The sequence below is a fragment of the Plectropomus leopardus genome, chromosome 21 (genome assembly GCF_008729295.1).
Source record: "Plectropomus leopardus isolate mb chromosome 21, YSFRI_Pleo_2.0, whole genome shotgun sequence".
Lineage (NCBI taxonomy): Eukaryota > Metazoa > Chordata > Actinopteri > Perciformes > Serranidae > Plectropomus > Plectropomus leopardus.
In genome coordinates this window covers 11,475,307-11,500,452 of record NC_056483.1, presented here as the reverse complement: position 1 = coordinate 11,500,452, position 25,146 = coordinate 11,475,307, and the positions used below count along the sequence as shown (strand labels likewise).

The 25,146-nt window shown below is 38.8% G+C and overlaps 1 protein-coding gene across 1 annotated transcript in view; it reads right to left on the bottom strand.

Annotated features, from left to right (window-relative positions):
• Positions 1-211: 211 nt before the first annotated feature.
• c21h8orf34 (chromosome 21 C8orf34 homolog) overlaps positions 212-25,146 on the bottom strand; it is a 74,315-nt gene continuing 49,380 nt past the window's right edge. Inside the window, exons 9-15 of the mRNA XM_042510609.1 lie at positions 24,411-24,496; positions 24,232-24,305; positions 15,245-15,371; positions 8,529-9,019; positions 5,372-5,468; positions 1,460-1,498; positions 212-652 (exon numbers count right to left, since the gene is read on the bottom strand). Coding sequence (XP_042366543.1) covers positions 645-652; positions 1,460-1,498; positions 5,372-5,468; positions 8,529-9,019; positions 15,245-15,371; positions 24,232-24,305; positions 24,411-24,496 — 922 coding nt within the window. The 3' untranslated portion in view covers positions 212-644. The remainder of the gene's footprint in view (positions 653-1,459; positions 1,499-5,371; positions 5,469-8,528; positions 9,020-15,244; positions 15,372-24,231; positions 24,306-24,410; positions 24,497-25,146) is intronic.

The following is a 25,146-nucleotide window of genomic DNA, read 5'->3' as shown; positions in this document are numbered from 1 at the left end:
AAGTTAGACAGATCATGTATCTGGAAAAGGCTGGATTTAACAGAGCCTGTGTTATGACAGCTTTAGTCATTTAAATAATGACTTCAGCGTGTTTTTTAATGAGACGGCATGACAATGAAAAAATGAACTGAACTCCTCTTTTAGCGTTTGCATGTTAAAATTCATATAAAAGGAAGCACATAACATCAAAAGACTGGGGACATGTGCACCAAATCGTTTTAATTAACATAACAGCATTCCTTGTGTTCCCTCCACAACACTACATCTTTTAACAGTGCATATCAATAAACACTTTCTTAACATGAGTGTGCTGCCCTCACAATGTGAATATGCACTAGGCCTAGAAAAAGAGTCTGTCAACAACAAAATGCATCTGTTTCTGGACTCCACGTGGAAGTTCAATAGCATGCTATAGAGCAAACAAAAATAAATGTTATATTCCATACTCTGAAGTAATATCTTTTGACATTTTATCATACAGTTACAGTACAATGCCTATGAAATATCTGTGAAAAAAGTATACAATCTTTTTTTTTTTCCACCATTCATATGAATTACAAAAATAATCGTCTCTGTAGACATATTCAAAATGTCCAGCGGTTTGCATAATAGTTTGATTGGATCAATGTCTCTGGTCTTCGTCACTATAGGCCTGTGAAAAATGAAAGACAAAAACATCAGTCTCCTAGAAACTAAAATCAGACACATTTAACCGCTAATAAGAATAATAACTGGGGCAATTACTATGAAACAGCCATTTAATATTTGAACATGTCATAGATAAACATGAGGTGGAAAATGAGGCCTGCTGCTGCCTGGTGTTCCAACGGCCATATTTCACAGTAAGTTCTGGGAGAGCAGTGATTGGGGTGACTTCAGCAGCAAGCTTTTAGTTTGGTTGCCATGGTGATGCTCTGGCCTCTCTGATAGCCAAGCAGCAGCAGCCTGCTCTCAGATCTCCCTCCAGACTGGCACAGTGACACTGGGAACTGTGGGCACCTCCAGAGCCACAAGAAGGAGAACCGCAGACAACCTCAAACCAGACAGACTTTCTCCTTCTCACAAATGTTGACGCTGAGAGTTGACGCTGTCTGCTGCGTGTAAACTCAGAACCCAAGTGACTTAATGGAACTGGGCAACAGTGTTCCTGTCTCCACACACGGCCGGCCTCCACCAATGGCATTTCAGAGCCACTGTGCCCTCCATTTAGCCTGTGACGGTAATTGAACGCACCATAAATGAAGGTGGAGGCTTCGACTCACCATTGGTAGTTATTTGGGTAGCATGTTGTGGCTCTACAAATAAAGTCACTGACAGACATTGAGGTTCTCTAGACTTTAGGCTGTTGCTTACAATAGCAAAATTGGTTTCTGGTGACCCAAACTAAACAGCACATTCTGAGGTGAGCCTGTCTCTCTGGGTTTCAGGCTGTGAAGGCTCTAACTGTTCAGATTCTCACCTGAAAACACAGATCTCTTATTTGCATCTCGTGCAGCACCTGTGGAAAAATAAAGACAGAAAATGTGTCATGGAGCAGCATGATGGCAATATGGAATAGTTCCATATTTTGGGAAATATACTTATTTGCAGTTTTGCTAAGAGTTATATGGAAAAAAGCGAAACACTCATACTGTGTCTTAATTCTCAGGCTATGTCCAGCAGCTCAGTTTCACACAAAGAGTGGAAACAGGGTTGAAACAGTCCGGTTCTTTCAAAAGCGTAGGCAGCTGTAGCTTCATGTTAATCAGGCTATATGAGAATGTCATCAATTTTGGCTCAACTATATGCAAAGAGTGAATAAGCAAAACAGTTAATACTCTCCCAAGTCAGTTACACAGTAGACTTTCCATCCTAACTGAGGCAAATCCACATCATTTCATTTTCCAGGGCCCATATTATGCTCTTTTTTTCAGGTTCAAACTTGTATTTTTGGATTTTTACTAGAACACGTTTACATGCTTAATGTATTCTGCTTGTAATGTCTACCTGAATATACCTGCATTTATTCTCCATTTGAAACACTCAGTTTTAGCACCTGTCTCTTTAAACCCCTACCAAAAAAAGCAAAGCCTGCTCTGATTGTCTTCATGTCTTTTACATCTGCGTTCTTGGCATCGCTGCACCATCACTGCAGCTGGGAAATGACTGTTAACAGCACTGTAGCAGCAGTTTCTACCTTTATGTAATATAGTTGTAATATCACAACTTCACAAAAGTCCTAACGGCTCGTTTAACGGAAAATATTTCTTGATATCAACTGTGTGCATTTCCCTGTGGATTAAGCACTTTTATACTTTTATACTTTATCACAGTATTGATATAGCACCTATACCTGCTTTATAATAAAAATGGTCACATAATGATTTAATTCCCACTATACACATCTCAATTCATTCATGTGCTGATCCACGTCCATAAAGGACAGTGGGGTCAGGAGTGCGGAAAAGTACAGACTTCTTTCATCTCCACTGTGGTATGTGTGGTTTTCCATTGTGGAAGTTTATAGAATAACAGGAAATAGCTATAGGATTTTTCCGCCATTATTTAGCACTCAACATACACTTGGCGCCAGCTCAGACACATCTGCTGTGATACAGTGAAGAGGGTGTCACTGCGCTAATGAAGCGAGGCCCATATTCGTGGACACGCATGCACACACAGGTACATGAGCAGGCTCAAACACTCACACGTGTCCCTACTTGTGTTTGAAATGCTCTTGGAAATTCGTGAAATGGCTGTGAAATAAAATATGAGTCAAAAAAGCAGGACATTTTTGTATTTTTCCTCTAAATACTGTTTGAGTAATGTAGAAATCGTTGAGGTGGGAATTCTCTGATTGTTACTCTGTTCCTTTGTTTGTAGATAATAAGTCTAAAAAAATCTTAGCGGTACAAATGGAGTGTTCAGTTGCCAGGATGCATCTCAGCTCTATTATTTCATAGGTCAAAATATTACCCCTGAAAAGATTAAGGGGGTAAAATGCACTCTGAAAACAATTTTAAAGTCTTACTCTGACTAATGCAATCACTCACATGTTTAATACACACACTTACACATGCACACCAAAAGACAAACTGTACCAAACCAGATTTCAGCGAATAGTCCTGTGGGCCCTCTCTCACGCCAGAAAGTGCTTTGTCACGTCTTGTGGCTGTTGGGTCTCTTTTTCCCTGTCAGTCTCTCTCTCATGCGTCTGAGCCTCCTCTAATTCAATGTGTGGCTCATATCCTTTCTCAACATACCGTTACCATTGCCAAAACTTAGAGCAGGCCCCCACGGGCTATTAGGAAAATTTATCCATTTATTTTGCAAGATACACATTTGGCAAAGCAGTGACCCTCTGGAGGAGCTTGTCAGGAGGGTTACATTTCCATGTGACAACCATTTGCCTGCTTGATCTTTTGTTTGACTGGAATTCTTTTGTCATAACATCAATGAACGCCGCCTTTTTGAGTCCCATATGCACTTGATTTTTAGTTTGAGTAGCGGATGCTGATGTTTTGTTTATTGAAAAAACAAGGCAACGTTAATTTGAGAACATTTCTTAATTCACTGAATGTAAGACTTTTGGACTGCGTCAGTTAACTACAGGACTGCCACTTTTTCCCCAGTTGTGGTATCTAAACATGGCAATGCAGGTCATTTTGTCAGTCTGCTGGTTACGCAGTTGATTGGTCTATCCATCCAACACATCTGTCCAAAGCAAAATATTTTGACAACTACATGCCAGATTACCATAAAATTTGGATGACAGGGTCAGAATTTTCTCCTTGACAAACACTCTCGTCGAAAAGATATCTAAAAAAAAGAAAAAGACATCTATCTAATAGCACTGATGGACTTTCATTGTCCCAAGAGGATTAGTCATCATGTTTTTGGTGATGCTATGACATTTTTACCTGGACAAATGTTATATATAATTTCCTCTGTTGGTAAGACTAAAGCCTGATCCACACTTACATAGGTTTTTTTGGAAACAGGGGTTTTCTCTTTTTTCCAAAAACTAATCATGTCCTCATCACTACTACATACATGAAAATGCAAACACACATGAAGCGCTGTCAAAAGAATGCCAAAGCCACAGGCAGCGAAGCCCAGCAAAACAGCTATTACCACAAGACTACTTGAAGCAGTGACCTCCATAGCCCATTCTGATGCCTCTGTTCCCCAATATAGTGGAAGAGCAACTGCACATTTGTGTGTTAACATGTAAAAAGTCCCGTCAGAAGGGTTTAAGCCAGCACTAGTTTGGCCATGTCTGCAACTGCAGCAAGTGTTGCCTCACTGACGATTTACGAAAGAGATAACAGCGCACACTTTGTCGTTACAAACCAAAAACTTCTATCAGTGCCGTCTACATATCAGCACTGAAGACTGAGTTTCTGAATAACTTCATCCTGGAAGGAGTTTATAAAATGTGCATTTCCAGTGACCTCAAACACAGGTTGCGTGTGGACAAAAGGCCAAAATGCATAAAAAAAAACCCCACTTTTTTTTCAAATATACCCATGCACATGGGGACTACATCCAAGAGCAGATCTGTTGAACATGTTCATGCTGCACACACCAGGCCTTTAAAGCTACTTGTTCTACAGAAATATGAATATTTGCATAACTTAGATGTTTGTATGAATTAATATTATAGCTGCACTAAATAAAACTAGGAGGATCAGAGAAGTTTCACAATATGCTAACGAAGGTTAAAAGAGGATACATTTTATATTTTGCGAGTGGACCTCAGTGAATTGAGAACTGCAAGCCAATCATACCAGACACATACATTCATATGATTTATGCAGTAGAACATCCAAGGAGGTCTGATCTAATTCTGTCATGCTCACCGCCAAAGTAATATGCTGCACTGTATCCCAGCCAGACCACTACTATGACTGGATTTATGACTTTTGAGCAAGAACTGTTCGTGTCGATCAACTGGATCCTGATAGAGATACATCTCTTAAATAATGCCAGAAAGGAAATTTTACATGACAACGTTTCCCCCCTATGAAAGCCCTGAGGATTTCACCCTACTGTGAAAAATTTTCATGTGTCAGCCCTTTTGTTCCATCTCAAAAATTTACAAGGAGTTCTTGCACATTAATCTCCACTTTTTAATAGATCTGTAGCCACTTTAATGCATTAGTTGCCCACAGCGGTAAAGTGACATTACAGTCATGAAATGAGCCCCACGACCTACAAGGAGAAAAAAATTCTGGGAAGGTAAAAACATTAGAGCGTCAATTTGTCAAATTTGTGAGCTGCGGTATCAACTAAGAGGCATGAAACTCCCAGTAAAGGGAACCTGCATGAGGAGATGATAAACAGTCACATGTAAGGTTTAAAAAAGAAAGAAAAAAGGTCGGTCACTCACTCTTGTCCTGTTCAGGAGGCTCCAGGATGTCGCTGTCTGTGTCACTGGGAATATGCCAAGGCTGTCGGATGGCCTGTAACTGCTGGTAAAACTCATCCTGATATGGAAAATAGAGCAGAACAGAAATGAAGACTGTGTTAACTCATACTCTGTGGAGATAATGGACAGAGGAAAATAGAGATAGAAAGTACGGTTGGAAAAAGACAATCGTCTGTTTTCTGTTTGAATCAGTCTGTCAGTCAATCTGTTAATGTATCCATCTGTTTGTTTCTCTCGTATAAACTGTTCACGTCTTAATTAAGGTCTTGTGGTGAATGAAAGGAAAACATATTTACCAAAATATGTATTAATTCCAGCTGCAAGATCACATTTAACAGTGTTTAGATATCTAGCATCAAATCTGAACTACTTTTGTCTTCACATTCAAAGTGATACATATTTTCTTCGCTCTGCTTAAGGCACCAATGGTATTAAATGAAAAGTGACAATGACCACATGAAAAGAAGCAATGGGTCAACATAAAGATATGTACAGAAAATTCTTAATTTAACATTCAACTAAAGATGTCAAAAACTTAGACACAAACTTCTTTCTACTGAATCTTTTCAGTAGTGCTAAGGCAAAACTAAATAAATTGCCCCATGCCCTACATATAAAACACTTTTTCATATTTTTCTTCTTTTTTTGTGCTAAAAACATGGAGTGAGGCCTGTCATGATGATCACATTATCAGCTTATTAAGGTCAGAAAAAATGACAGGTAACCTCCATATATCGTACCATATTGACCTTGTGTTTACATGCGCATTTGTTTGTTACCAACATTTTGGCTAACATGATGCCAGAATGAACGGCAGGGTTTTCCCAAACACTATAAGAAGCAGCACCTAAGAGTTTTTTTCCCCACAGTGATTATGATGAATAACAGAAAAAAAAATATGCTGGGACATGTTTTGATGTAATTTCTGTTCTTATCAAAAGTTAATAGGGTTTACTTGCATTAATATGCTGTTATATTATCGGTATATCATTGGCATAAATCGCTCTTGAAAGGACGATAATATCTGCTATTGCATTTTTTTCTGGACAACATATGTATCATTTATAGCAGTAATTATCAAAACAGGCCTATCCAGTACTTTAAAAAGTTTCAGGATTTCTTAACCTTCTTAACAGGCCTCCTATAGTCCTACGTGGGACCAGGTGGCCTCAATAAAAGCAGACTGGGTGCACTGGGTGTTTTGGATAATCTCAGTAGGTGTCAACTAGCATAACTGTCAAAGAGTATACAGAGGGACTGCAAATTCCTGCCCACCATTAATAAAGCCTTCAAAAAGGTCTCGTATTTAACAGCGGCGCTGTTAACTAAATCATGAAAGGAATATACGAAAGAAATCCCATTGAAAATCCTCCTTTTATGCCAGACTCATTTTTCCACAATAAAATGACATCCTACTGTATGGACCTCCATGACTCCATGACTAAACCCCACACGACGCATGTGTGAGTGTTTGTGAGGCTCTGCACATGTGTGATATTGTGTGTTCTGGTGCTTTCCGTCATAATCTTTCTGTGTAAAGGTTCTCATATTCTACAGGCAGCTTTACAGCCTTTGCAGCCTTTTTGACACACTGATCACTTTCACCATACAAAAAAAAGACAATAAAGTGATTTTCAAGTCCATGACCCAAAGTTTATGACAATTTTATTCTCTGTTTTACACACTGTATTGCACTTGATCTATTTCACTGCTAGATAAATCCTACATCTGGGAAATAGCTAAATACAGTGGAACCCTCTTATAGTGATCACATCTGGATAAAACTGATCACTATAAGCAGATGATTATTATAACAGAGCTATATTTCTTTTTCTTTACCTCTCAAGCAGATTAATATCTCATAGAAATGTGTTTATTTAATACATACATATAGTGATCGGGGGCATCTCAAGGGGGCATTATGAGCATTATCTGGTGCACATTCGTTTTCTGTCTCAATCAGCACCCATGAGTGAGTAGACTAAACAAGGTAGCCTGAAGAACACCCAGTTTTACTGCTGCATCTTGTTGGCTCATTTTGTCAATTTGTCATCAGCTTGAAGGACTTTTTAAATTGAAATCTTTCCAGGCTATGTATCATGGGAGTTCAAAAAATAAATAAATAAAATTATCATATTTTTAAAAGACTTTTCTGTTTTTGTATGTCATTATGTATGAAAAGATCCAAAAGAAAGAGTGTAAGCAGACTACATAATTACCTTAAGCATATTATATAAACAGCTTTTGTATACAGGAATGATTCTGTCCAAAGCTGTGTGATCCATACAAGCGACTGATCACTGTAATCATGATTACTATAAATGGGTTCCATTGTATATGTAGTATTTGATCCCACACCATGGCCATGGAGGACAATGTGCCAGTTTAAGGAAGAGATTGACATTTTCTTGTCAAAAGCCAGACAAGAGCCACACTTTACCCGATTTCTTAGTCTTTATGCTGAGTTTAGCTATCTGTCTTCTGGCTGTTGCTTCATATTTAATGGTCACACTGGAGAATGGTATCAATCTTCTCATGTAATGTTTGGTAAGAAAATCAGTCAGCACATTCCCAATATGTCAAACTAATCTGCACAGGAATTATGCACCACTGAGGATAAAGTGCACTTATGATGCACTTTATCCTCAGTGTTTTCTTTTACATTTGAGTTTTTCTGCTATCGACCCTTTGCCTTCTGATTTTCATTTTTAGGTTTTAGCCCTTTATTGTTTTCTAGGCTTGTTTTCTTTTAGCTGTTTGCTGTTTTTATCTGTTGTTTTTAACTAGTTATTGTCTTGTTGTGTTATTCTGTGAACTGCTTGGCCCTTCAATTTCCATCAGGATTAATAAAATTAATCTAATCTCATCTCATCCAAACTATTCCTTAAAAGTTACAGTTACAGCACTGATACTCACTAAAATATTATTATTATTTTTTATAGGCCATACTTGTCTCTGAGTCACAAATAATTGACTTTGTGAAGGCACCTTGCCTCCTTCTTGATTATTATCCAATATTAGGACAATTTATCTACAATATTGCTTATATGACCTCTGAACAGTGAGTAACCAAAGTGTTCTGGATCATAAAGCTGTATCTCTCCGTTTCAGGTCTTACCTCAGACAAATAGGCCCGTAGGCTGGCACCAAGGCTGTCTGTAGTGCTTAGTCCAGGAGGCGTGAGCAGCGGTCGGGGATGTGTAGGCTGACATGTGGGTGTCACAGGGCGGCTCCGTGACCTCCTGAAGGTTACCTCTTTATGAGATCCAGTGTTAAAGGTGGACCGTGTCAGTAAACTATTTGGGGTCAGGGGCCTACTGGGTGTTCTGGGGGTTTGAGTCCTGCTCCCGGGGTTGCTGGGAGATTGAGTCCGACCCATGACCAGGGAAGTGGGCTTAGGGCTGAGCAGAGGGAGGCCCACACTGCAGGGCTTGCCTGAGAGGCTGCCAGCAGGGGACTGGGGTCTGGAGAGCAGGCTGGTGAGAGGGAGTGTGTCGGGTAGTGTTCTGTGGCGCAGAGGGGGGTGGAGCAGGCTACTGTGCGGATTGTTGGTGCTCCGAGTGGTCATCTTCCCGACTTCTGCCAGCTTGGCTAGATCCTTCTCAACCTCTGGAAGGCAAAAAGAGGGACATAATTCAAGTCAACATAAAGATTTCATGTTTTAAACTAGAGTCTATGGATAAAGTAACTAAGGGAGTGAGGTAAACCTTATTTTTAAAACAGCTTTTAAACAACAACTGTAACACAAATCCCACAAAACTCTGGTAAATGAGCAGAGATTCAAAGATAAAGCCAGGCTTATTTTTTTATTACATATTCTCAGGCTGTGCTGTGGGGTTAGCATGTCCTACAAGACGGATGATTCACAAACTTTACTGAGCATTAAAGTGGGCGAGACTGCTAGCTTTAATCCTTCTTCTGGGCAATGATGACAATATTTATAGCCCCTGTAAATTGTGGTGAATCCAGCTTCCTCCGTCAGAGAAGGTTCCAAGTTGATATACAGCAAGCACAGCCCGCTAAGAAAAAAATGTTCCTGTTCCTGACAAAAACTCATTTGTTTGCCTCACTGGTAGTCTCAAAAACATTTTTGTTTGTGAAAGAAGTGATGCTGCCAACTTCTGTGATCAACATCTGGGTCATTTTTTCCGTGTTTTATGCTTTTTGTTAAAAATCTTGGCAAAAGGGATTCAACAAACCGGCCTGGGAGTTATCATTTGAGATGGATAATTTCAGGAATGACTCATCAGGAGAGAGTATTTCTGGAAAACTGTATATGTGTGACGTTAAATAAATAACAAAAGGAAGCATGACAAGTATTTCACAAACCTTGACTCCCTTGTTTTGGAGCAAATTCTGCTTTTTTCTCCCTTCTATACAAACAACGCGCAAAAATTTGAAGCATATGCTTCGATTCACTGACAAATATCCATTTAGTATGCAAAGCCGAAAACGTCTGCAACAGTACTCTAAATTCAGCTTTCAGACATTACTGAGTTGAAATCTATTCCAGACTGTTTTGTATACAATCCTTTAGGGATCAAAAACATTTAATTCTTTGACATGCATAATTAGATTGCTGTTTCTGTGGTTAATCAGCTCTGATTATATGGCGGCCAGCCTTTATAGTGAGATACAATGCAGAGCACATACTGCCTTGTCCACGTGCTCAATAATGTGCATGTGTACTGTGTGACATTGTGCCTGTGTTGCTTTAAGCTTAAGCATTCTACACATGTTATTTCTCTAAATAATAGAAGGAAAATTTAAGATACAGGCTGCGACTCAGCCTTTCTTGACCTCACACTGATTGAGAGTTGGAAGATAATTAACTTTGTGAGGTGTTCAGGGGCATGTCATGACATCAGCGTGTGGCAGGACTGCAGTATGTAACATTACAAACCATAAAGAAGCTTTGTTATTTCGTTGATGGTCTGCATGCACAGCGAGACAGTGGCCAAAACGGAAGTTCCAAATGTAATGATTCCTGAGTTAAAGCCTTTAAAAAGAAAGTTCACATTTTTTGAAATGGGGTTGTTTGGGGTACTTATCTATGGTCTGTGTATATTGGGCTACTGCCTTAGAGGCTGCTGGGTATTTAGAAATCCCAAAGGTATGTTTTTCAATACAGTCATAAATACAGGCACTCCCCTTTCTATTAAACTCATTGCTTGTAATGCACAGCACGAACCACCAGAGCTCAGTCTCCGGTCTCTACTGGTGAAACAGCCAGCTGAGATGAAATACATCTACTGGTGGAAGAAGAAGTTACAGGACTGTAAACACCTGGCGGCCAGCTATTGGAGTGAGCCCGTGTGGAAAAACAGCATGTTTTTTTATATCTAACTTGGTGAGCCTACCGTATATACGAAACGTATTTTAGCCAACTCAAAAAAAACCCCCCCAAAAAAATCTATATCAGTTAAGTGTGTGCTATGTTGAGTGTGTTTTAACTGCCTTACATTTCTGCCAGACAGCCAATTCCAACTGGAAAACCATCAGTGGCTTCACTTCCCCATCTATGCTTTAGTTAAAGTCACCAGTGTCCAGTTTGTGTTATTGTGTGACTTTGGTGAGTCCAAACCAACCTTTTTAGACACACAATAACACAAACAAACCGACTATCAAGGAATCAGTAGACCAGCAGCTGTGATGTTAAATTACAGTTTTTCTCTATGAAATCTGGCTTTTAAGCTTAATCTTCCAATTGAAAATCACTCTGACATTAACCCTTTGACACCTAAGCATATTGGCTTGATTTCTTTCAAGATCATAGGAATACAAAAAGCAATAATTAACTTATCAAGGAATTCCCCTAACATAAATTTATATTTAAAAAAAGTAACATGAAAATGAATTTTAAATAATTAATATTTATAAAAATTGCAAATATAGGTTTCTAGACATATTTCCCTAGTTTTTTGATAAAATCTAATAATCCCTCCTAGTTTATTTTCCTGACACCTATTACTATTTTTTTTTTTTTTTTTTTTTTTGCAGTTTGTGGGACATTTATCCTAAAGCTCCATGTATCTCCACATTTAAAAAATAAATCAAAGCAATTTCTGTAAGTTTCAGAGGTACAAATGCTTGTGAGCAGCATCTGAACATAGCACAAGACAGCTTATATCAGTCCAGGTGCTAAAGAGTTAAAGTAAAAAGTTGAAAATACTCTCAATGTAACATACACTTAAACTGATATTGGCTTTGTTGCTGACCCCTCCAAAGCAGTAAATTGCTGAGCTCCAGTTGACTGACATCTACTGTCTGTAATATTCTGTCTAGGGATAAATACCTTATACAACCCCACTTCAAAAAAACAGAACTATCCCTTTATCCACCCACAACAAGTCCACCACGAATCATGTTATCATTCTACTGTAAACAGGATATCTTCATTAGTAATCTGTTCCCATAAAGCTGATATTTTTATCTCAAGTTATTTACCACCATAATGATAAACACCACATGTTTTTTGTTGTGAAAGTCTTACCCCTTCCGTAAATTCTTGCTCCACACATGATTTTATTGTAAACCAGTTGTTTTCCCCTAACTTCCTGGCATTAATGAGTAGCCTATCATAGGCAGAGGTATTTTGAAATTCTGTGCAGTGTTTAATGCAGATATACCACAAGCCTTGTTTTGGACGCTGATATAAAATGACAGCTCTGAGAGATGAAAGAGGAAGCATCAGAATCCATATTGTGTAAACCTTTGATACGTTTTGATACAGTATTAAAAACAAAGAAAAAAGGCATGAGAAGAAAATGAGAAAGAGAGAAGGAGACAGGAAGAAATAGAAACAGATCTGATCTATTTAAGTCTTTGATCAAGCAGCGGTTTGCACGTGGTGAGAGAGCACAGGGCCACTGCACGCTATTGAACCATTCACAACTCATGCAAACTTTATTAGGTCCCTCCTCTGAAAATAAACGAGAGCGTTAATGACACATTGCTTGTCTGTGACGCATCTGCAGGCCTACAACAGCACAATACACTACCTGACAGAATACATTTAAATATTAACCATTGTCCTTTGACAAATATGGGAAGAATTAGGCCTTAACATTCCTAATATAGTGTAACTAAGACTAGGTACTGAATCGTAATATTATTGAGTACAGACCAAACATAAATCTGCAGCATTAAAGGTCCACTGTTTAAGATTAGTCATTAGCGTTTTTGCACTGGCCTCCATAGTTGTCCGACATGCTTGACACACGGAAGAAATTTCAGTTTGTTGCAATCTGCAACTTCAGTGCTAGAATGCACTAATCCTACACACTAGACCTTTGAGTTTGAAAGCTGAGTATGACTGAGGCTCTCAGAAGTGAACAGTTGTATTCCTCTAGAAGATAACTTGCTGACTAAGGAATAAGATACATCTTTTCTATAAAATATGGCAACCTTTAATGAACTACATGGAGAATCTCCCATCCCATTATTGAATAATGGTCTCACTATTCTTACAACACTAGTCTTATAATAGGTCCATGTCATTATGATTAATACTATCCTGTCTCTCATCCCTTTTTTTCCTTTTATTGTATTGTATTGTTGTACTTAACATTTTCATGTTAATCGTTGCCCGCAAAATGATTTTATTGTCTGTTCATATATTTTTTAGTTATTCGTGATGTTAATGGGTGTTTTTGCTCTGTCAATTGGTGACTGTGTTGTTTGTATATTTTGAAAAAACTAAAATAAAATATTTTTCTTAAAAACTGAAAGTAGTCATCGAAAGCTTGGACAAATTCTTCACTTTATTTACTTGTACTTTAATCAGTTATTTCTGCCTCTAAATCAGTAAATGCCTCTTACTTTTTTTTAGAGAAAAAGTCTGTAACACTGACGCAATGAGCAGTTTGCTATGTTTTGTAAAATTGAGCTAGAATAACCCCTTTGCAGTTGAACGCCACCGCCAACCAAACAAGCAGCAGTTTACGTCTCTGTCTGTCTAGACTCATATGCAGCCATGACAGTTAAAAATACTTCTAGTAAGGATGTTGCTGCAAAGAAGCTACATATTCTAAAACATGGATGCTTCACACACATCTTCACAATCAGCACAGTTTCAAGGTACGCACCAAGGATTAGTGTAACCAAGTATCTAAGCAAATGTCTCCCCCTCTGTGTTATGACATAGAATAAAGGCCAGAAAAATGTGTTTTTGTAGATTATGATGTCACAGTTAAATTGAAATTTTGTCAGAATTATCACATGAATCCTTGAGTTATTGCCAAAAACGTGTTCTAGTGGCCACAGTGACCTTGCCCCTTGACCATCCCACCAGTTCATCCTTAAATTAAAGTGAAACTTTGGGCAAAAATTGAAGAAATTCCTTCAAGGAGTTTTTAAGATAAGTCATTCACGAGAATGGGATGGATGGACATAAATGGTGCCTCGGGCCACAGCTGTCGACAGAGCAGGGGCATAAAAAGTGGTAAAAACCTTTACATATTCCCAAAACTAATGTATTGCATCACCAATTATATAAAACATTTTAAAACAGTAAGTATTCCTAAATTAAAATTAAACTGTATTTCATAACATCGTTCAATAACAAATTTAATGAGCAGTAAATCATTTGTATATTGTGAATAATCACAACCAAGAGCACATGAGCTTCACAATAAAGGCAGACGAAGGGTGATTTCACAACCACATAATTGGGGTGACAATATAAGATGAAAAGTGAGTCTCTGGCTCCAAACATGGAAAGTATTAGCAGCTAATAAAGGCTTGAAAGAGCTGAATTAGCTTGTTGAACAGCTTCACTGAGCTGCATGGTGGGAGCCCTCGGCCTGAATATTCAGTAACTCGGCGTAAAACAACTAGAAATTAATGCCATCTGAGGACCTCTGGGGCAAAACTGAGTGTGTGTTAACACGAATCGTCCTCTTTTAGTGGTTCCTAAGCACCAGAGTGCTGTTCTGTTCTGTAGGCACGGAGTATTTATTGAGCGGCGATGTGCGGATGAGCTGAGGCGATGGGAGCAGCTGGGACCACTGTTTGGTGACAGTAATAGGTTCACTAAGTAGGACCAATATGCTTCAAATAAGTCTGGTATGTGAAGGCGCGTACGAGGTCTTTACACACAGTGACGCTGTCAAACAGAGCAGGAGGACATGCATAAACAAACAAGTGGGTGACACATGATGGTAAATGGCGACATTCGCTTTGGCCTCAACTCCGGGCTTTCATCTGATTCATAAGAGGATACACACTTGATCATCATGACAACAAAAGCAGTCTCTGACTCACCCAGACGTCACAGATGTCGGAGATGAGCCCTGAACTGCATTAGCAATAATGATTTCCAAAATGCCACATAAATTCCATTTTGTCAGAGCAAATCAGTCTCCAGCCAGTTAAGCTTCGATCACTTCCAAATGACTCCGCAGAGCCGGAGTTATTGATTGAAACTGTCAAAGCTGGAGTTGAGATTAATTCCTAGTATGTGGAAATTATTTTAATTAGTTTTTCTATTTAGTCTTGACAGATTTTTCACAGGAAGATCAGTTTTTAATTAACCGAGAAAATCCTTTGGCCAAAAGCGGTGCATTCTTAAGCTGGACTCTCCCCCTCCCATTCCTCATAAGTGTTCCCTAAAACCCTTTCTATTTCATAAGTCTGGAGTTTAAAGTGTGTATGTGTGTGTGTGTGACTGAGTGAGTGAATGTTTGCATGATGTAGAATAAGTTTTATATTCCAAAGAAAGTATTTTACCTAACTTATACTATTCATCATTAAAGCCACCAATAAATACCCAGACAAGGCATTTCTGCGCAAAGACACAGCACACATACATGCACAGCACTCAGATCTGCCTACCAGCAAGCTGTTTGCCCATGTTCTCCAGCTCTTTAGAAAAGAGGGAGTCACCCAGTAGCAGGCCCGTCTGCCCGACAGAGCTCCCACCTCTCACAGCCTTCAGATCAGCCTCCCAGACAGCCTGACGCTAGTTAGCAAGGAGAACAGAAAAAGAGAGAAAGTCATATTAGAAGAAAGACCCTTCAATTAACTCTTTATATAATTTTCAGCTATTGCTGGAAATATCTGAGCCATATCTGCTGGAAAAAAAGAGGGGCAATTATTATTTTATGGGCTTTAGAAAAACACACAAAACCACAGCAAGTGTAGATGAAAGCGCAGAGCGTGCAGTGATCTCTGTTTAGTGAATGCGGGACGCTAGACTGTCAGTAGTGGTTCAGGGCATTTTTGTATAACTTTCAGTAAATCTATAGGAGCTTGTATGCACACTAGTTTGTTGGCAAAGAGCCTGACAGCAGCAAATCTTGCATCAGCAGTAAAGGAACAATAAATTAAGGATGGTTCCCTAAGAGCGCACGATATTGGTATTATACAAAAACTAAAGACGATCATATTTCAAAGCATATGAAAGAAAATAAATTCTTAAGAGCAGATTGGATTACTTATAGGGGCTGCTTTGGGCTTCCTCGCCAAGAGTATGATTTGGAAAGGGACCTGTCTGCTGGTTGCCAAGTCCTGTAATGGCAGCATGCCTAATCCTCCTATTTATTCCTTTGATGGGACACAAGTGGCCAGCTGATCTGTTAAGCCAACAGACCAAGTGCTCACAAGCTTCAAGCACAGGTGAGAAATAAAATCTCTTAGCCATAATTCCACCTCCTGTAAGTTTGGTTTACACTAGATAAGTTACGATACCGCCGATGCCAGCACTTACATCATCCGACGTGCTAAGCACTTAATGAGAGACAGAGTTGACTTGACAAAGTGCTGACACAGAGTATGGCTCTGGGAGATCTGGTGATATACACTCAGTGCAGTCTTCCAATAACATTTAAGGACAAACCTGGGATATAGCAGGATGCTCATTTTATGATTTTGAGGATTCAAAGAGGACTTAAATATCTGTTTCCAAAGAGGAGGTAGGGTGAAAAACAAGTGAAGTTACTATCCTGTGATAAATGGCAGAACATGATTCCCAGGGTCCATGGCATTGATCTTTGAGCCTGTCAGATACATGAGGCGTTCTGTGGCAGCACAACCGCAACACCACAAGCCAATCCTTAATTACAGCCCTCATAAAGAAGCAAGGCGAGTCGAACATTACAACTGAATCCCCTCCCCAACTTTATTTCTTTCTCTTTGGTGGTATCCCCCCCTAAATCCAAGAGCATGACATCATCCTGTCCTTCGCTCTCTCTGGGTCTTCTCAGCTCCGGCAAACAAGGCCACCAACAGTTTCCTGGGTTCATTTTTATAATAGTTGTTACATTACTTTATAAGGAGTTACAGCGACAATTACTTTGAAAATCCAAGTCAACTTTTCAGCTTGATCTTATTAAAAGCTCCACTGGGCAAAAACTTAATTGTGGAGCTTTAAAGGAATACTTTAACCCCCAAATGATCATTTGAGTACCAATTACTCACCCTGCGTTACCCTGTGGATTCTTGAAGAAAACTCTGTATTTGTCACATTCCTCCAGAGTGATTGAGAATCCAAAAACGGACTAAACTCTTGATGATTTTAAATAATAGGGGTCTGTGTTTTTTTGTTTTTCATTTTATTTTTTGTTTATTTTATTTCATTTTTAACAAATTTTCAGGTAATTTTCTTGTACTTTTTACAAATTTCTTGCAAATTTTTGGGTTATTTCTTCTTTTTCACTCCTTGCCTTCTTCTCATGTCTTCACCAAGCCAATCTGATCAAGTTTCAGGTTACTTTTTGCAAAATGTAGTGTCAGTTTCTTCATGACAGCCAGTGCCGCCTGACCCACAACATTTCTCTTAAACACATTACCTGTCATCATATATGTTTACATTAATAAAGATTAAATATTCATTTTAATGCACTGATTCAGCATCCCACGATCTGTCATTCTTTCTCGGCAAGCACCTGTCCCACTGAGAGAACAGTTCATTCAGTGTCTCATTCAGTGGGTGTAGCTGCCAGATTCATGAGCATTCAGACGTTCGACACGTTGACCCGCTACATTTTAGGCAGTTGCAGACTGGCAACTCCTGTATTCAGCTAAGTAAAATGACTTTTTTTGTCAATTGAGTCTGGCTTTAAAAAGAACAATTTAAGATCAGTTTTAAATAATACAGTTTTTTGCAAAATTTCACGTATTTTGGAAATACTGAGTATCGGCTGAATAAATGAGACGTGATTATACTGCACGAATTGTGTGAGAGTTTATTTACCAAATGGTTTGATACTGTTTTGATTTTGTTAAACACAGTTATTCATGACTTCAGTTCATCAAGACTTTTCTTTGTTTTTCATTCTTTGTTCACAGTGCGGGCATGCAAGAAAAACAACAAAAAAAGTTTTTTCTTCTGAACACAGGGTGAGTAATTGATATACAAATATTCATTTGGGGTTTGAAGTATTCCTTTTAAAAAGCCCAGTCTTGCTTCATGAGACCAGCAGACATTATAGAGATTTCCTCTTATCAGCAATGTCTACCATTTAACATTTGCATTGCTCCTGCCCTCAAGCTCCTCTGTCCACTACAGGAAAAAACTATCCTGTAATCAGGACCATATATCATGGAGACAGCAGACCTTAAGGCTGGTGGTACTGTGCAGCCCTATGGCCAAGCATACAAACAGGAAATACTGAGTCTGCAAGCAATTCACCTCCCTAGATAACATCAATAAATAAACAGACATTACAATCAAAATATGACTGTTGTTACATCAACTTTGGTTAAGGCATACATATTTATAAGGTCAGGTGGAAGATGTCAACATGTGGCCTACAGCGTACCATAATGGTGCATATTAAAAGATCATGTACAAATCAGTGAGGCTTTACATGGAAGATATGGGCAAAAATAACCCCAAACCTTAACATAAATGGACTTGATTACAGGCTAGGGTGACACAATGACGTGATGAAAAGCGATTTCCTTCTACCATTGAAAGCAGCTATTGTCCTTATCAGCAACAATGTATGACATGAGCGCAAATGACTAAACCTCTTTCCACTTTTGTTTGGATGCTTAGATTGGATGCTTTAATCTACACAGACAAAGAGATGAGAAGGAATGCCTTTTCATCTCCAAAATAAAGAGCAGCTATGAGTTTGCAATGACTTATGAGTATATTAATGTCAGTGGTGCAAAACCCCAGTTGTATAATCTCCCTCCCAGTATGACAAAACTAAAAGACCTTAAAAAGAAAAGGGGAAAAACCCTCTAGTGATGCTTCTGCCCGACTAACAAACAAGGATCTTGTTTCTTTGGAAATTGATTCCATGTTGAGAGCAAGCAAGACAGAAAGAGAGAGGATGGAAGTCTGGAGTTAAATATTTTATAGTCTGCATGTGTGCAGCTATACGTGTGTGGTCAGCAGTAATAATCGCCACAATCTGGGGTTCGGTTCAAGATTGCCCTCTGCACAACAACAACTGTTCGGGATATGTGCATGCAGTCATAGACCTCAAACATAGTTTGAGCCTACTGCTGGCTTTGCAGAGCACAATTAATGGACTCTCTTGTTGTGGTCAGGCAGAGTAGCGCAATGACTAACACACACACAATATAGTATACAACAATACATTGACACACAGATAAGTAGCATTTACTTCTGATATTTTAGGACTTAAATTGGTTAAATTCACAGATTGGGACTACTTGTTCCTTTGGATATAAAGCTTTTCTACTGGGAGTGTTTCTGGAGACTTTACAGTAGTTCCTTATAAAATCTATTGAGCTCCATCATTCACCTTATTCTGTCTCTATATGTTAGTGATTTCTGTGCTTATTCCATTGCAGTAGCTTTCTTTTGATAGTATGGTTTCTCAAATGCTAAAGCCCCTTCTCAAGCTATGAAAAAGATTGAAACAGAATGAGAATGTAAGTGCACTTTTAGGAATTCTGGATGACTGCCACTTTAGCTTTGCAAAGCCAGACTATATCTCATGACCTGAGTTTAAGCTCCATGATGAATCCCGGCAAATACTGCTTTTATCAAATCAGGTGTGGGATGAGTCTGAGTGAAGAAGAAAGCATCCTGGCAGTTGGGAGTTTGTCAGCATAAGGATTTGATCTGCACATGTGTGAGGTGGAGAACATTCAGTATTACAGCACAGGATTGTTTTTATTCTAACCAAAACAACAAAGGGTTTGATTATACTAAATACCAACCCTTCAAACATGCAGGGAGAGATCTTCTCTCTTCATAGCACATGAGCACATGAGCACAGGCCACTAGTATTGAGTTATTTTCTTGTTTAAAACAGGTCCAAATATAGTTCTGGACATTTGCATCAAAACAGCTGCTAAACAGAAGTGCAAAGGCAAAAGCAGTCGTCTTTTCTGACAAAATCAAATCCTCAAATGAGTTAATCCACTGAATTTAAAGGGACAGTTAACCCCCAAATCAAAAATGCATATTTTTTCCCTCTAATCTGTACTGTTATTTTTCAGTCTAGATCATTTTAAGTTTTGGTGTAAGTTGCAGAGTGTTGGAAATATCGGCAATAGAGATGTCTGTCATGCCTTCCTTCAATGTCCAGTAATGCAACTAAATTGCACTTGGCATGTGGTACCTCAAAGTGCCAAAAGAGTACATTTAAAAACTCAACAGTAATGTCTTTTTCCAGAAATTATGAGCTGGTTCCTCAAGATATTCAACAGACTTTGTTGTGAGTAGTTTCATGTAGGAACTATTTTTTGTAGATCAAACTACACCTTCCAACCATATTACCACGTAGATAGGAGGCGTGCATCTGCTCATAGATGAGAGGCTTGTGCTTATTCAGCACGAGATGTAAACATTCATGATGATTCATGATTTCTGGACACACTGCTGTTAAGTTTTTAAATATTTTTTGTTTGTTTTTTTTTTTGTTGTCTGGTGCTTTGAGTACCACTAGCAGGGTGTGATTTAAATTTGCTATATTTGAAAGAAGGCAGGTGGCATACGGCCGATATCTCCAACACTCAGCAACTAACACCAAAACAATCTAGACTAAGCAGCTATGCTACATGTAGGAGAAAAAATATATATTTTTAATTTTGGGATGAACTAGCCTTTAACATAAACTGTAACATACAGTGAGTATCTTATGTTTATCCTCAAGAAGATAATTCTAATCTAGCTGCTATTCAACGCTCTCTAATTGAACATTATGAGTTCCTACTTGCATTCCTGTTGTTCCAGGCACTTAATTTTCTGTTGGCTGTTCTTCTACATCTGAATGATAGACAGTGCATCATATAACCTGTCTTGTAATGCTTGAATAAAAGTCTCACTGTGTTATTGTCAATATCCTGTTTGCTCTTGGCTGTGCTAACTCAGTGGTTGGGCCGGTGAGCCGGTGAGCCCTGTATACAGTCCATAAAATCCATTAGGTGATTGTGCTGTGAGCCAAAACAACAGGAACTCATTAAAAGTTGAGTGTTACTCCTCATATCCCAAATCCCCCAGTGGCTATGCAAGCTAGAAGGGACTACAGCAGCAGAATCAGTTTTTGGGAAAACATACAGCATTGCTTCTGCAGTATATAGCTCACAGTCTGAGACTGCACCAGCAATCACATTAACAAACAATCTATTGCAAACCAAAAGCATCCTAAGTGGTTGCAATATTCAGCAAAAACCTCAAAATAAAATAGTATTCAATGATTCCTAATTGAACCATTAATACAGTGAGACTTAAATGTAATTCAAGCAATACTTCACTCCCCCAAATGACCATTTGTACACCAGTTACTCACCCAACTTGAATTTATAAAGAAAACTTGAACAGCCACACAGACAAAGGAGCCGTACACCTGCGCTATTTATGCAACAGTGTTTAAACTGTAAGGTTTCAGGGAAAATGCCTGTGTTTGGGAAGCACTGAGCATACGACTAGATAAATGAGACTTGGATTATACTGAACTAGTTCTGTGAGAGTTTGTAAACACATTTTATATAGTTTTGCTGTTGTTAAATGCCCAAATTCCCATGACTTCAATTCATCAAGGCACATGTTGGCCCATAAAGATGGCAGCTCTATTAGAAAATAATTAAATGTACAACCCCTAACAACTTCTTTCAAGCTGAAATTGAATGAAAAAAATGTTGCAATTGCAGTAACTAAAAATTCCAACACAACTACAACTATCTCAAGTAAATGCATTTAAAAGAAATTTCATACTGAAAAGACATCACAACAAAGAGCTTACTTGCTGTATTCTAACAACGATTTAGGGCATATGGATGCAGATGACAAACAAATTAAAACTACGAATATGGAAATGTGGAACAATAATAAAACTGCACTAGAGCTATGATCTAAAATCACAGAGATCTGCACAGAGGATAACCATGCATGCATAACTGTGGAGGTGTGGAGAGCAGACTGCTGCCAAAAATAAAAAGCTATATAGTGTATCGGCTGAAACTCTGCCAAAATTCCCCTGGAAACAAAAATATACCGTCACAACGGCTCTGCCTTGTTTCATACACATGGCATAGCATCACACTAATTATCTTATTTCTACCATACAAATGAACAGTTTCCCCTGGCAGATTTTATGATGGTAACACCCATACAACTCTACACTGAGCTAAATTTGATTAAAACATATCACTTAACACTCACAAAGGAAACTATACAAGGATTCCTTGGGGAATTTGCTCTGGCGATTGCTTTCGGAAAGTATTTGTCTTTATGAGGCAATTATCACCTAAAGGAGCTGGCAGAGGCAGGGGGCCTGGCGGACTAATAATGATAACCATTAACAGTGTTTACTTTCCAACATCACCAACCTTTTACTGCCCGAACCAGGGCACAACAGAAGGCACAGTTCATTTATCGACAGCCAAGCGCGATGAAATGTACTAATAATTAAATATGACTTCAAAAATTAAAACCAAGAAAAAGTTATATACATCTTTTCTTAACAGTGCGACATGCAAAGAAACAATTGGACACTTTTCTACTAATGCAAGGGACAGTTGTGTTCTCTGTACCTACACAGGTAGTGCAGCTGCAGCATGAGCTATATTACATAATTAGTCACTTTTAAAATAAAGGAAACACAATCAACTACAGAGGCTGAATTACTTCTCAAACTGTATGACTTCATCATTGTGTTTTTTCCAAATCAGCTCATAAAGCTTTTACTTTTTTCCCATTCAGTTTAGTGATTGTGGAGCAGAAAGCCCTTGAAGAGCTGGTCAAACTAACAAGCTAATACAAATTGCATCTGCCTTTCAAAGACAAACACAAGCAATTAAAACACAAAACAGCCACATTAGCTACAGCAGTTGACAGGAGACGTTTGCATTTGCAGTTTCCATATGGGACACATTAGTACCTTATTCGTAAAGGTGCCAGACGGGGCTTAACCTATGGAGATGTAGTGTTTGGTCCCTCATAAGCAGCTACAAAATAATGGCTCAATGTGGCTGTGAAGGTCAGTGGTAGAGAGGATGTCAGATTTAGTTGGAGGCTAAATTAATCAGCTTAAATCTCTGAGTTAGACATGACGTGGTAATAAAACCGACATCATCTATCATCTGGTCAAGCCTAACTGTAGTTTGTTTCATTTGATAGATATACACTTTGATAACATTTCACAGGATAAGGTCATGGTGAAGACCGAGAGAAACACCCTCACTCACTGCGTTACAGCCTCATCCTGCATTAGAAAAGTACACAGGCAAAACAACCAAAGAGGTAATGAAAAGTTGGCTGAGCAGTGTGGAGAGGACAGCATTTAAATTGTTTAGAAAGAAGCCTGTTTAGTACAGATGACTGATAAAAAATTCCAAAAAACACATAACAGACATTGTATAGAGAGTTCCTAAAAATATCAAAAGCAATATTCACTGGAAATAATCTTTTGCAAATCCATCTAAATCGCTCTTTTTACACATATTGCATTCATTATTTGAGTTAATTGTGCAAGTCATAATTTGTTCTGTACTGTTATTGTATGGATTACATTAAATACAATATGAAATCCCACAAATTTGTCCCTTACTGGTCAGTTTACTCAATGATAGAAAAGTGGGAAAAAGTAGGAACTGCTGCTAAAAGGTGCACAGTTTTTCCACTCCCTGACTAGTGGCTGGTGCATTTGGCTTAATCCGTCAGACTTCCGACTACAGGCTTTGATTCAACAAGTCCTTCAGTCTCTGAAAAGTCTGCTCCCAGTTAGTCTGGAGCCTCTCTGCATCTGCTCCACACACGCAGCAATGTCTTGGCTCCAAACCCCTTTCTTTCTTTAAAACATGCCGTAAAAAGCCTTGTCTAACACTTAGATTGGCCAATTATAACAAAAGGTATTGGTTTTTTTGGAGGGTAATTATACAAAAGGTACTGGCGTCTTAGCTGGCTGCTTTATTAACAGCATGTGAGTGTCTGAGTCTGGCGTGTAACACATTAGGCCTCTATAGATTTCTTCCCCAAAGCATATGAGGTTATCACGCAATCCAGCTATTGAACAAAACTGTGCGTACTCCTGTAACCCATAAATATTTAGCTCTATTGTATAAAACGTCTAAATCAGCCTCAATTGTCATTGTGTCACTAGATATTCTTTTCATTTATTCCTTTCAGATTTCACACAATCGCCCTGAGAGGGAAGCAAAGTGATATAGGGAAATTTCTATCACTTATTCAGCACTATCAATGGTTGTGTAAGCTGAAATTTGCCCGCATAAAGATGGATCAGTTTTGCTTGGGTCTTGTCCTAATAACAGGAGGCTTGAGGTGGCTTTTCACTCACTCTCAAACAATAGAGACTGAGGAGGAGAGAGCGACATGGTAATTGATGGCTGTAACGTGATCTTAATTGTTTGGTGATGGATGCAGGGAGGACACTTACAGAGCCTGACACTTGAGACAAGGCTTCACATTCCTGCAACCGTCCCGCCACTGTGTCCACCCCGGGCAATGGAGCTGCTCCAGACATCACATACAAACAGGAAAAAAAGAGCAGGGCGTGAGACTGCAAAAATGTAAAAAAATAACGACTTTGAATTTGAACTGTGTCGTGCAACTCACAGGAGATGTCAGGGACAGCTTGTTCAGATATGTGAGGCCTGTGCACCTCTTCAGATCTGCCGTCCGATAGGCTGTCCCCCTGCAACCTAGAAACAACACGTAACACATATAAACTACAGCACAAAGTGGCAGTCGAGCGCGTTCAAATCATTTCTGAAAATCTGCATTTTTTTCAGCCACAACACTGTAATGCATGATTGGAAACTGAACTCCAGATAGCGAAAAGACAAGCAAGTCTCTATCAGACTGAGGTGATGAGACAAAGAGGAAGTGTTTAGAGAGTTTATGATCTCTTCTCCTGCAAAATCTGGGATAAAAGAAAAACATGGGGTCAGTTCTGGGTAACAAATCCGATCTCTTCATCGTAGCTTCTCATCCTGCTGAAAATCAATGTGAAATAGTCTTTAGCATGTTGACATGAAACCAAAGTAATGCATCCGCAGACACAGCTCACTTGTCTCAGAGGCACTTTGCTCACTGACAAAGCAAAACGAAAAAACTGGCGCACAGATTCTGTTTCCCCCTTAAATCAGTAAGTTACTGTTTTTTATCATGATGTGTTCCAAGCCCCTATAGCTTTGTGTTTTTTTCGAAGATATCTGTTTGAACTGAAATGGAAGCGGGTCTGAGAGATTTGGCTGTCTCCTTGAGGTACTAAAAGATTTAAGTTTCCCTGAGATAGGAACTGTGGGTGAAAGACAAACAGTGTTTGAAATACCTTTTCAATGGGAAGATA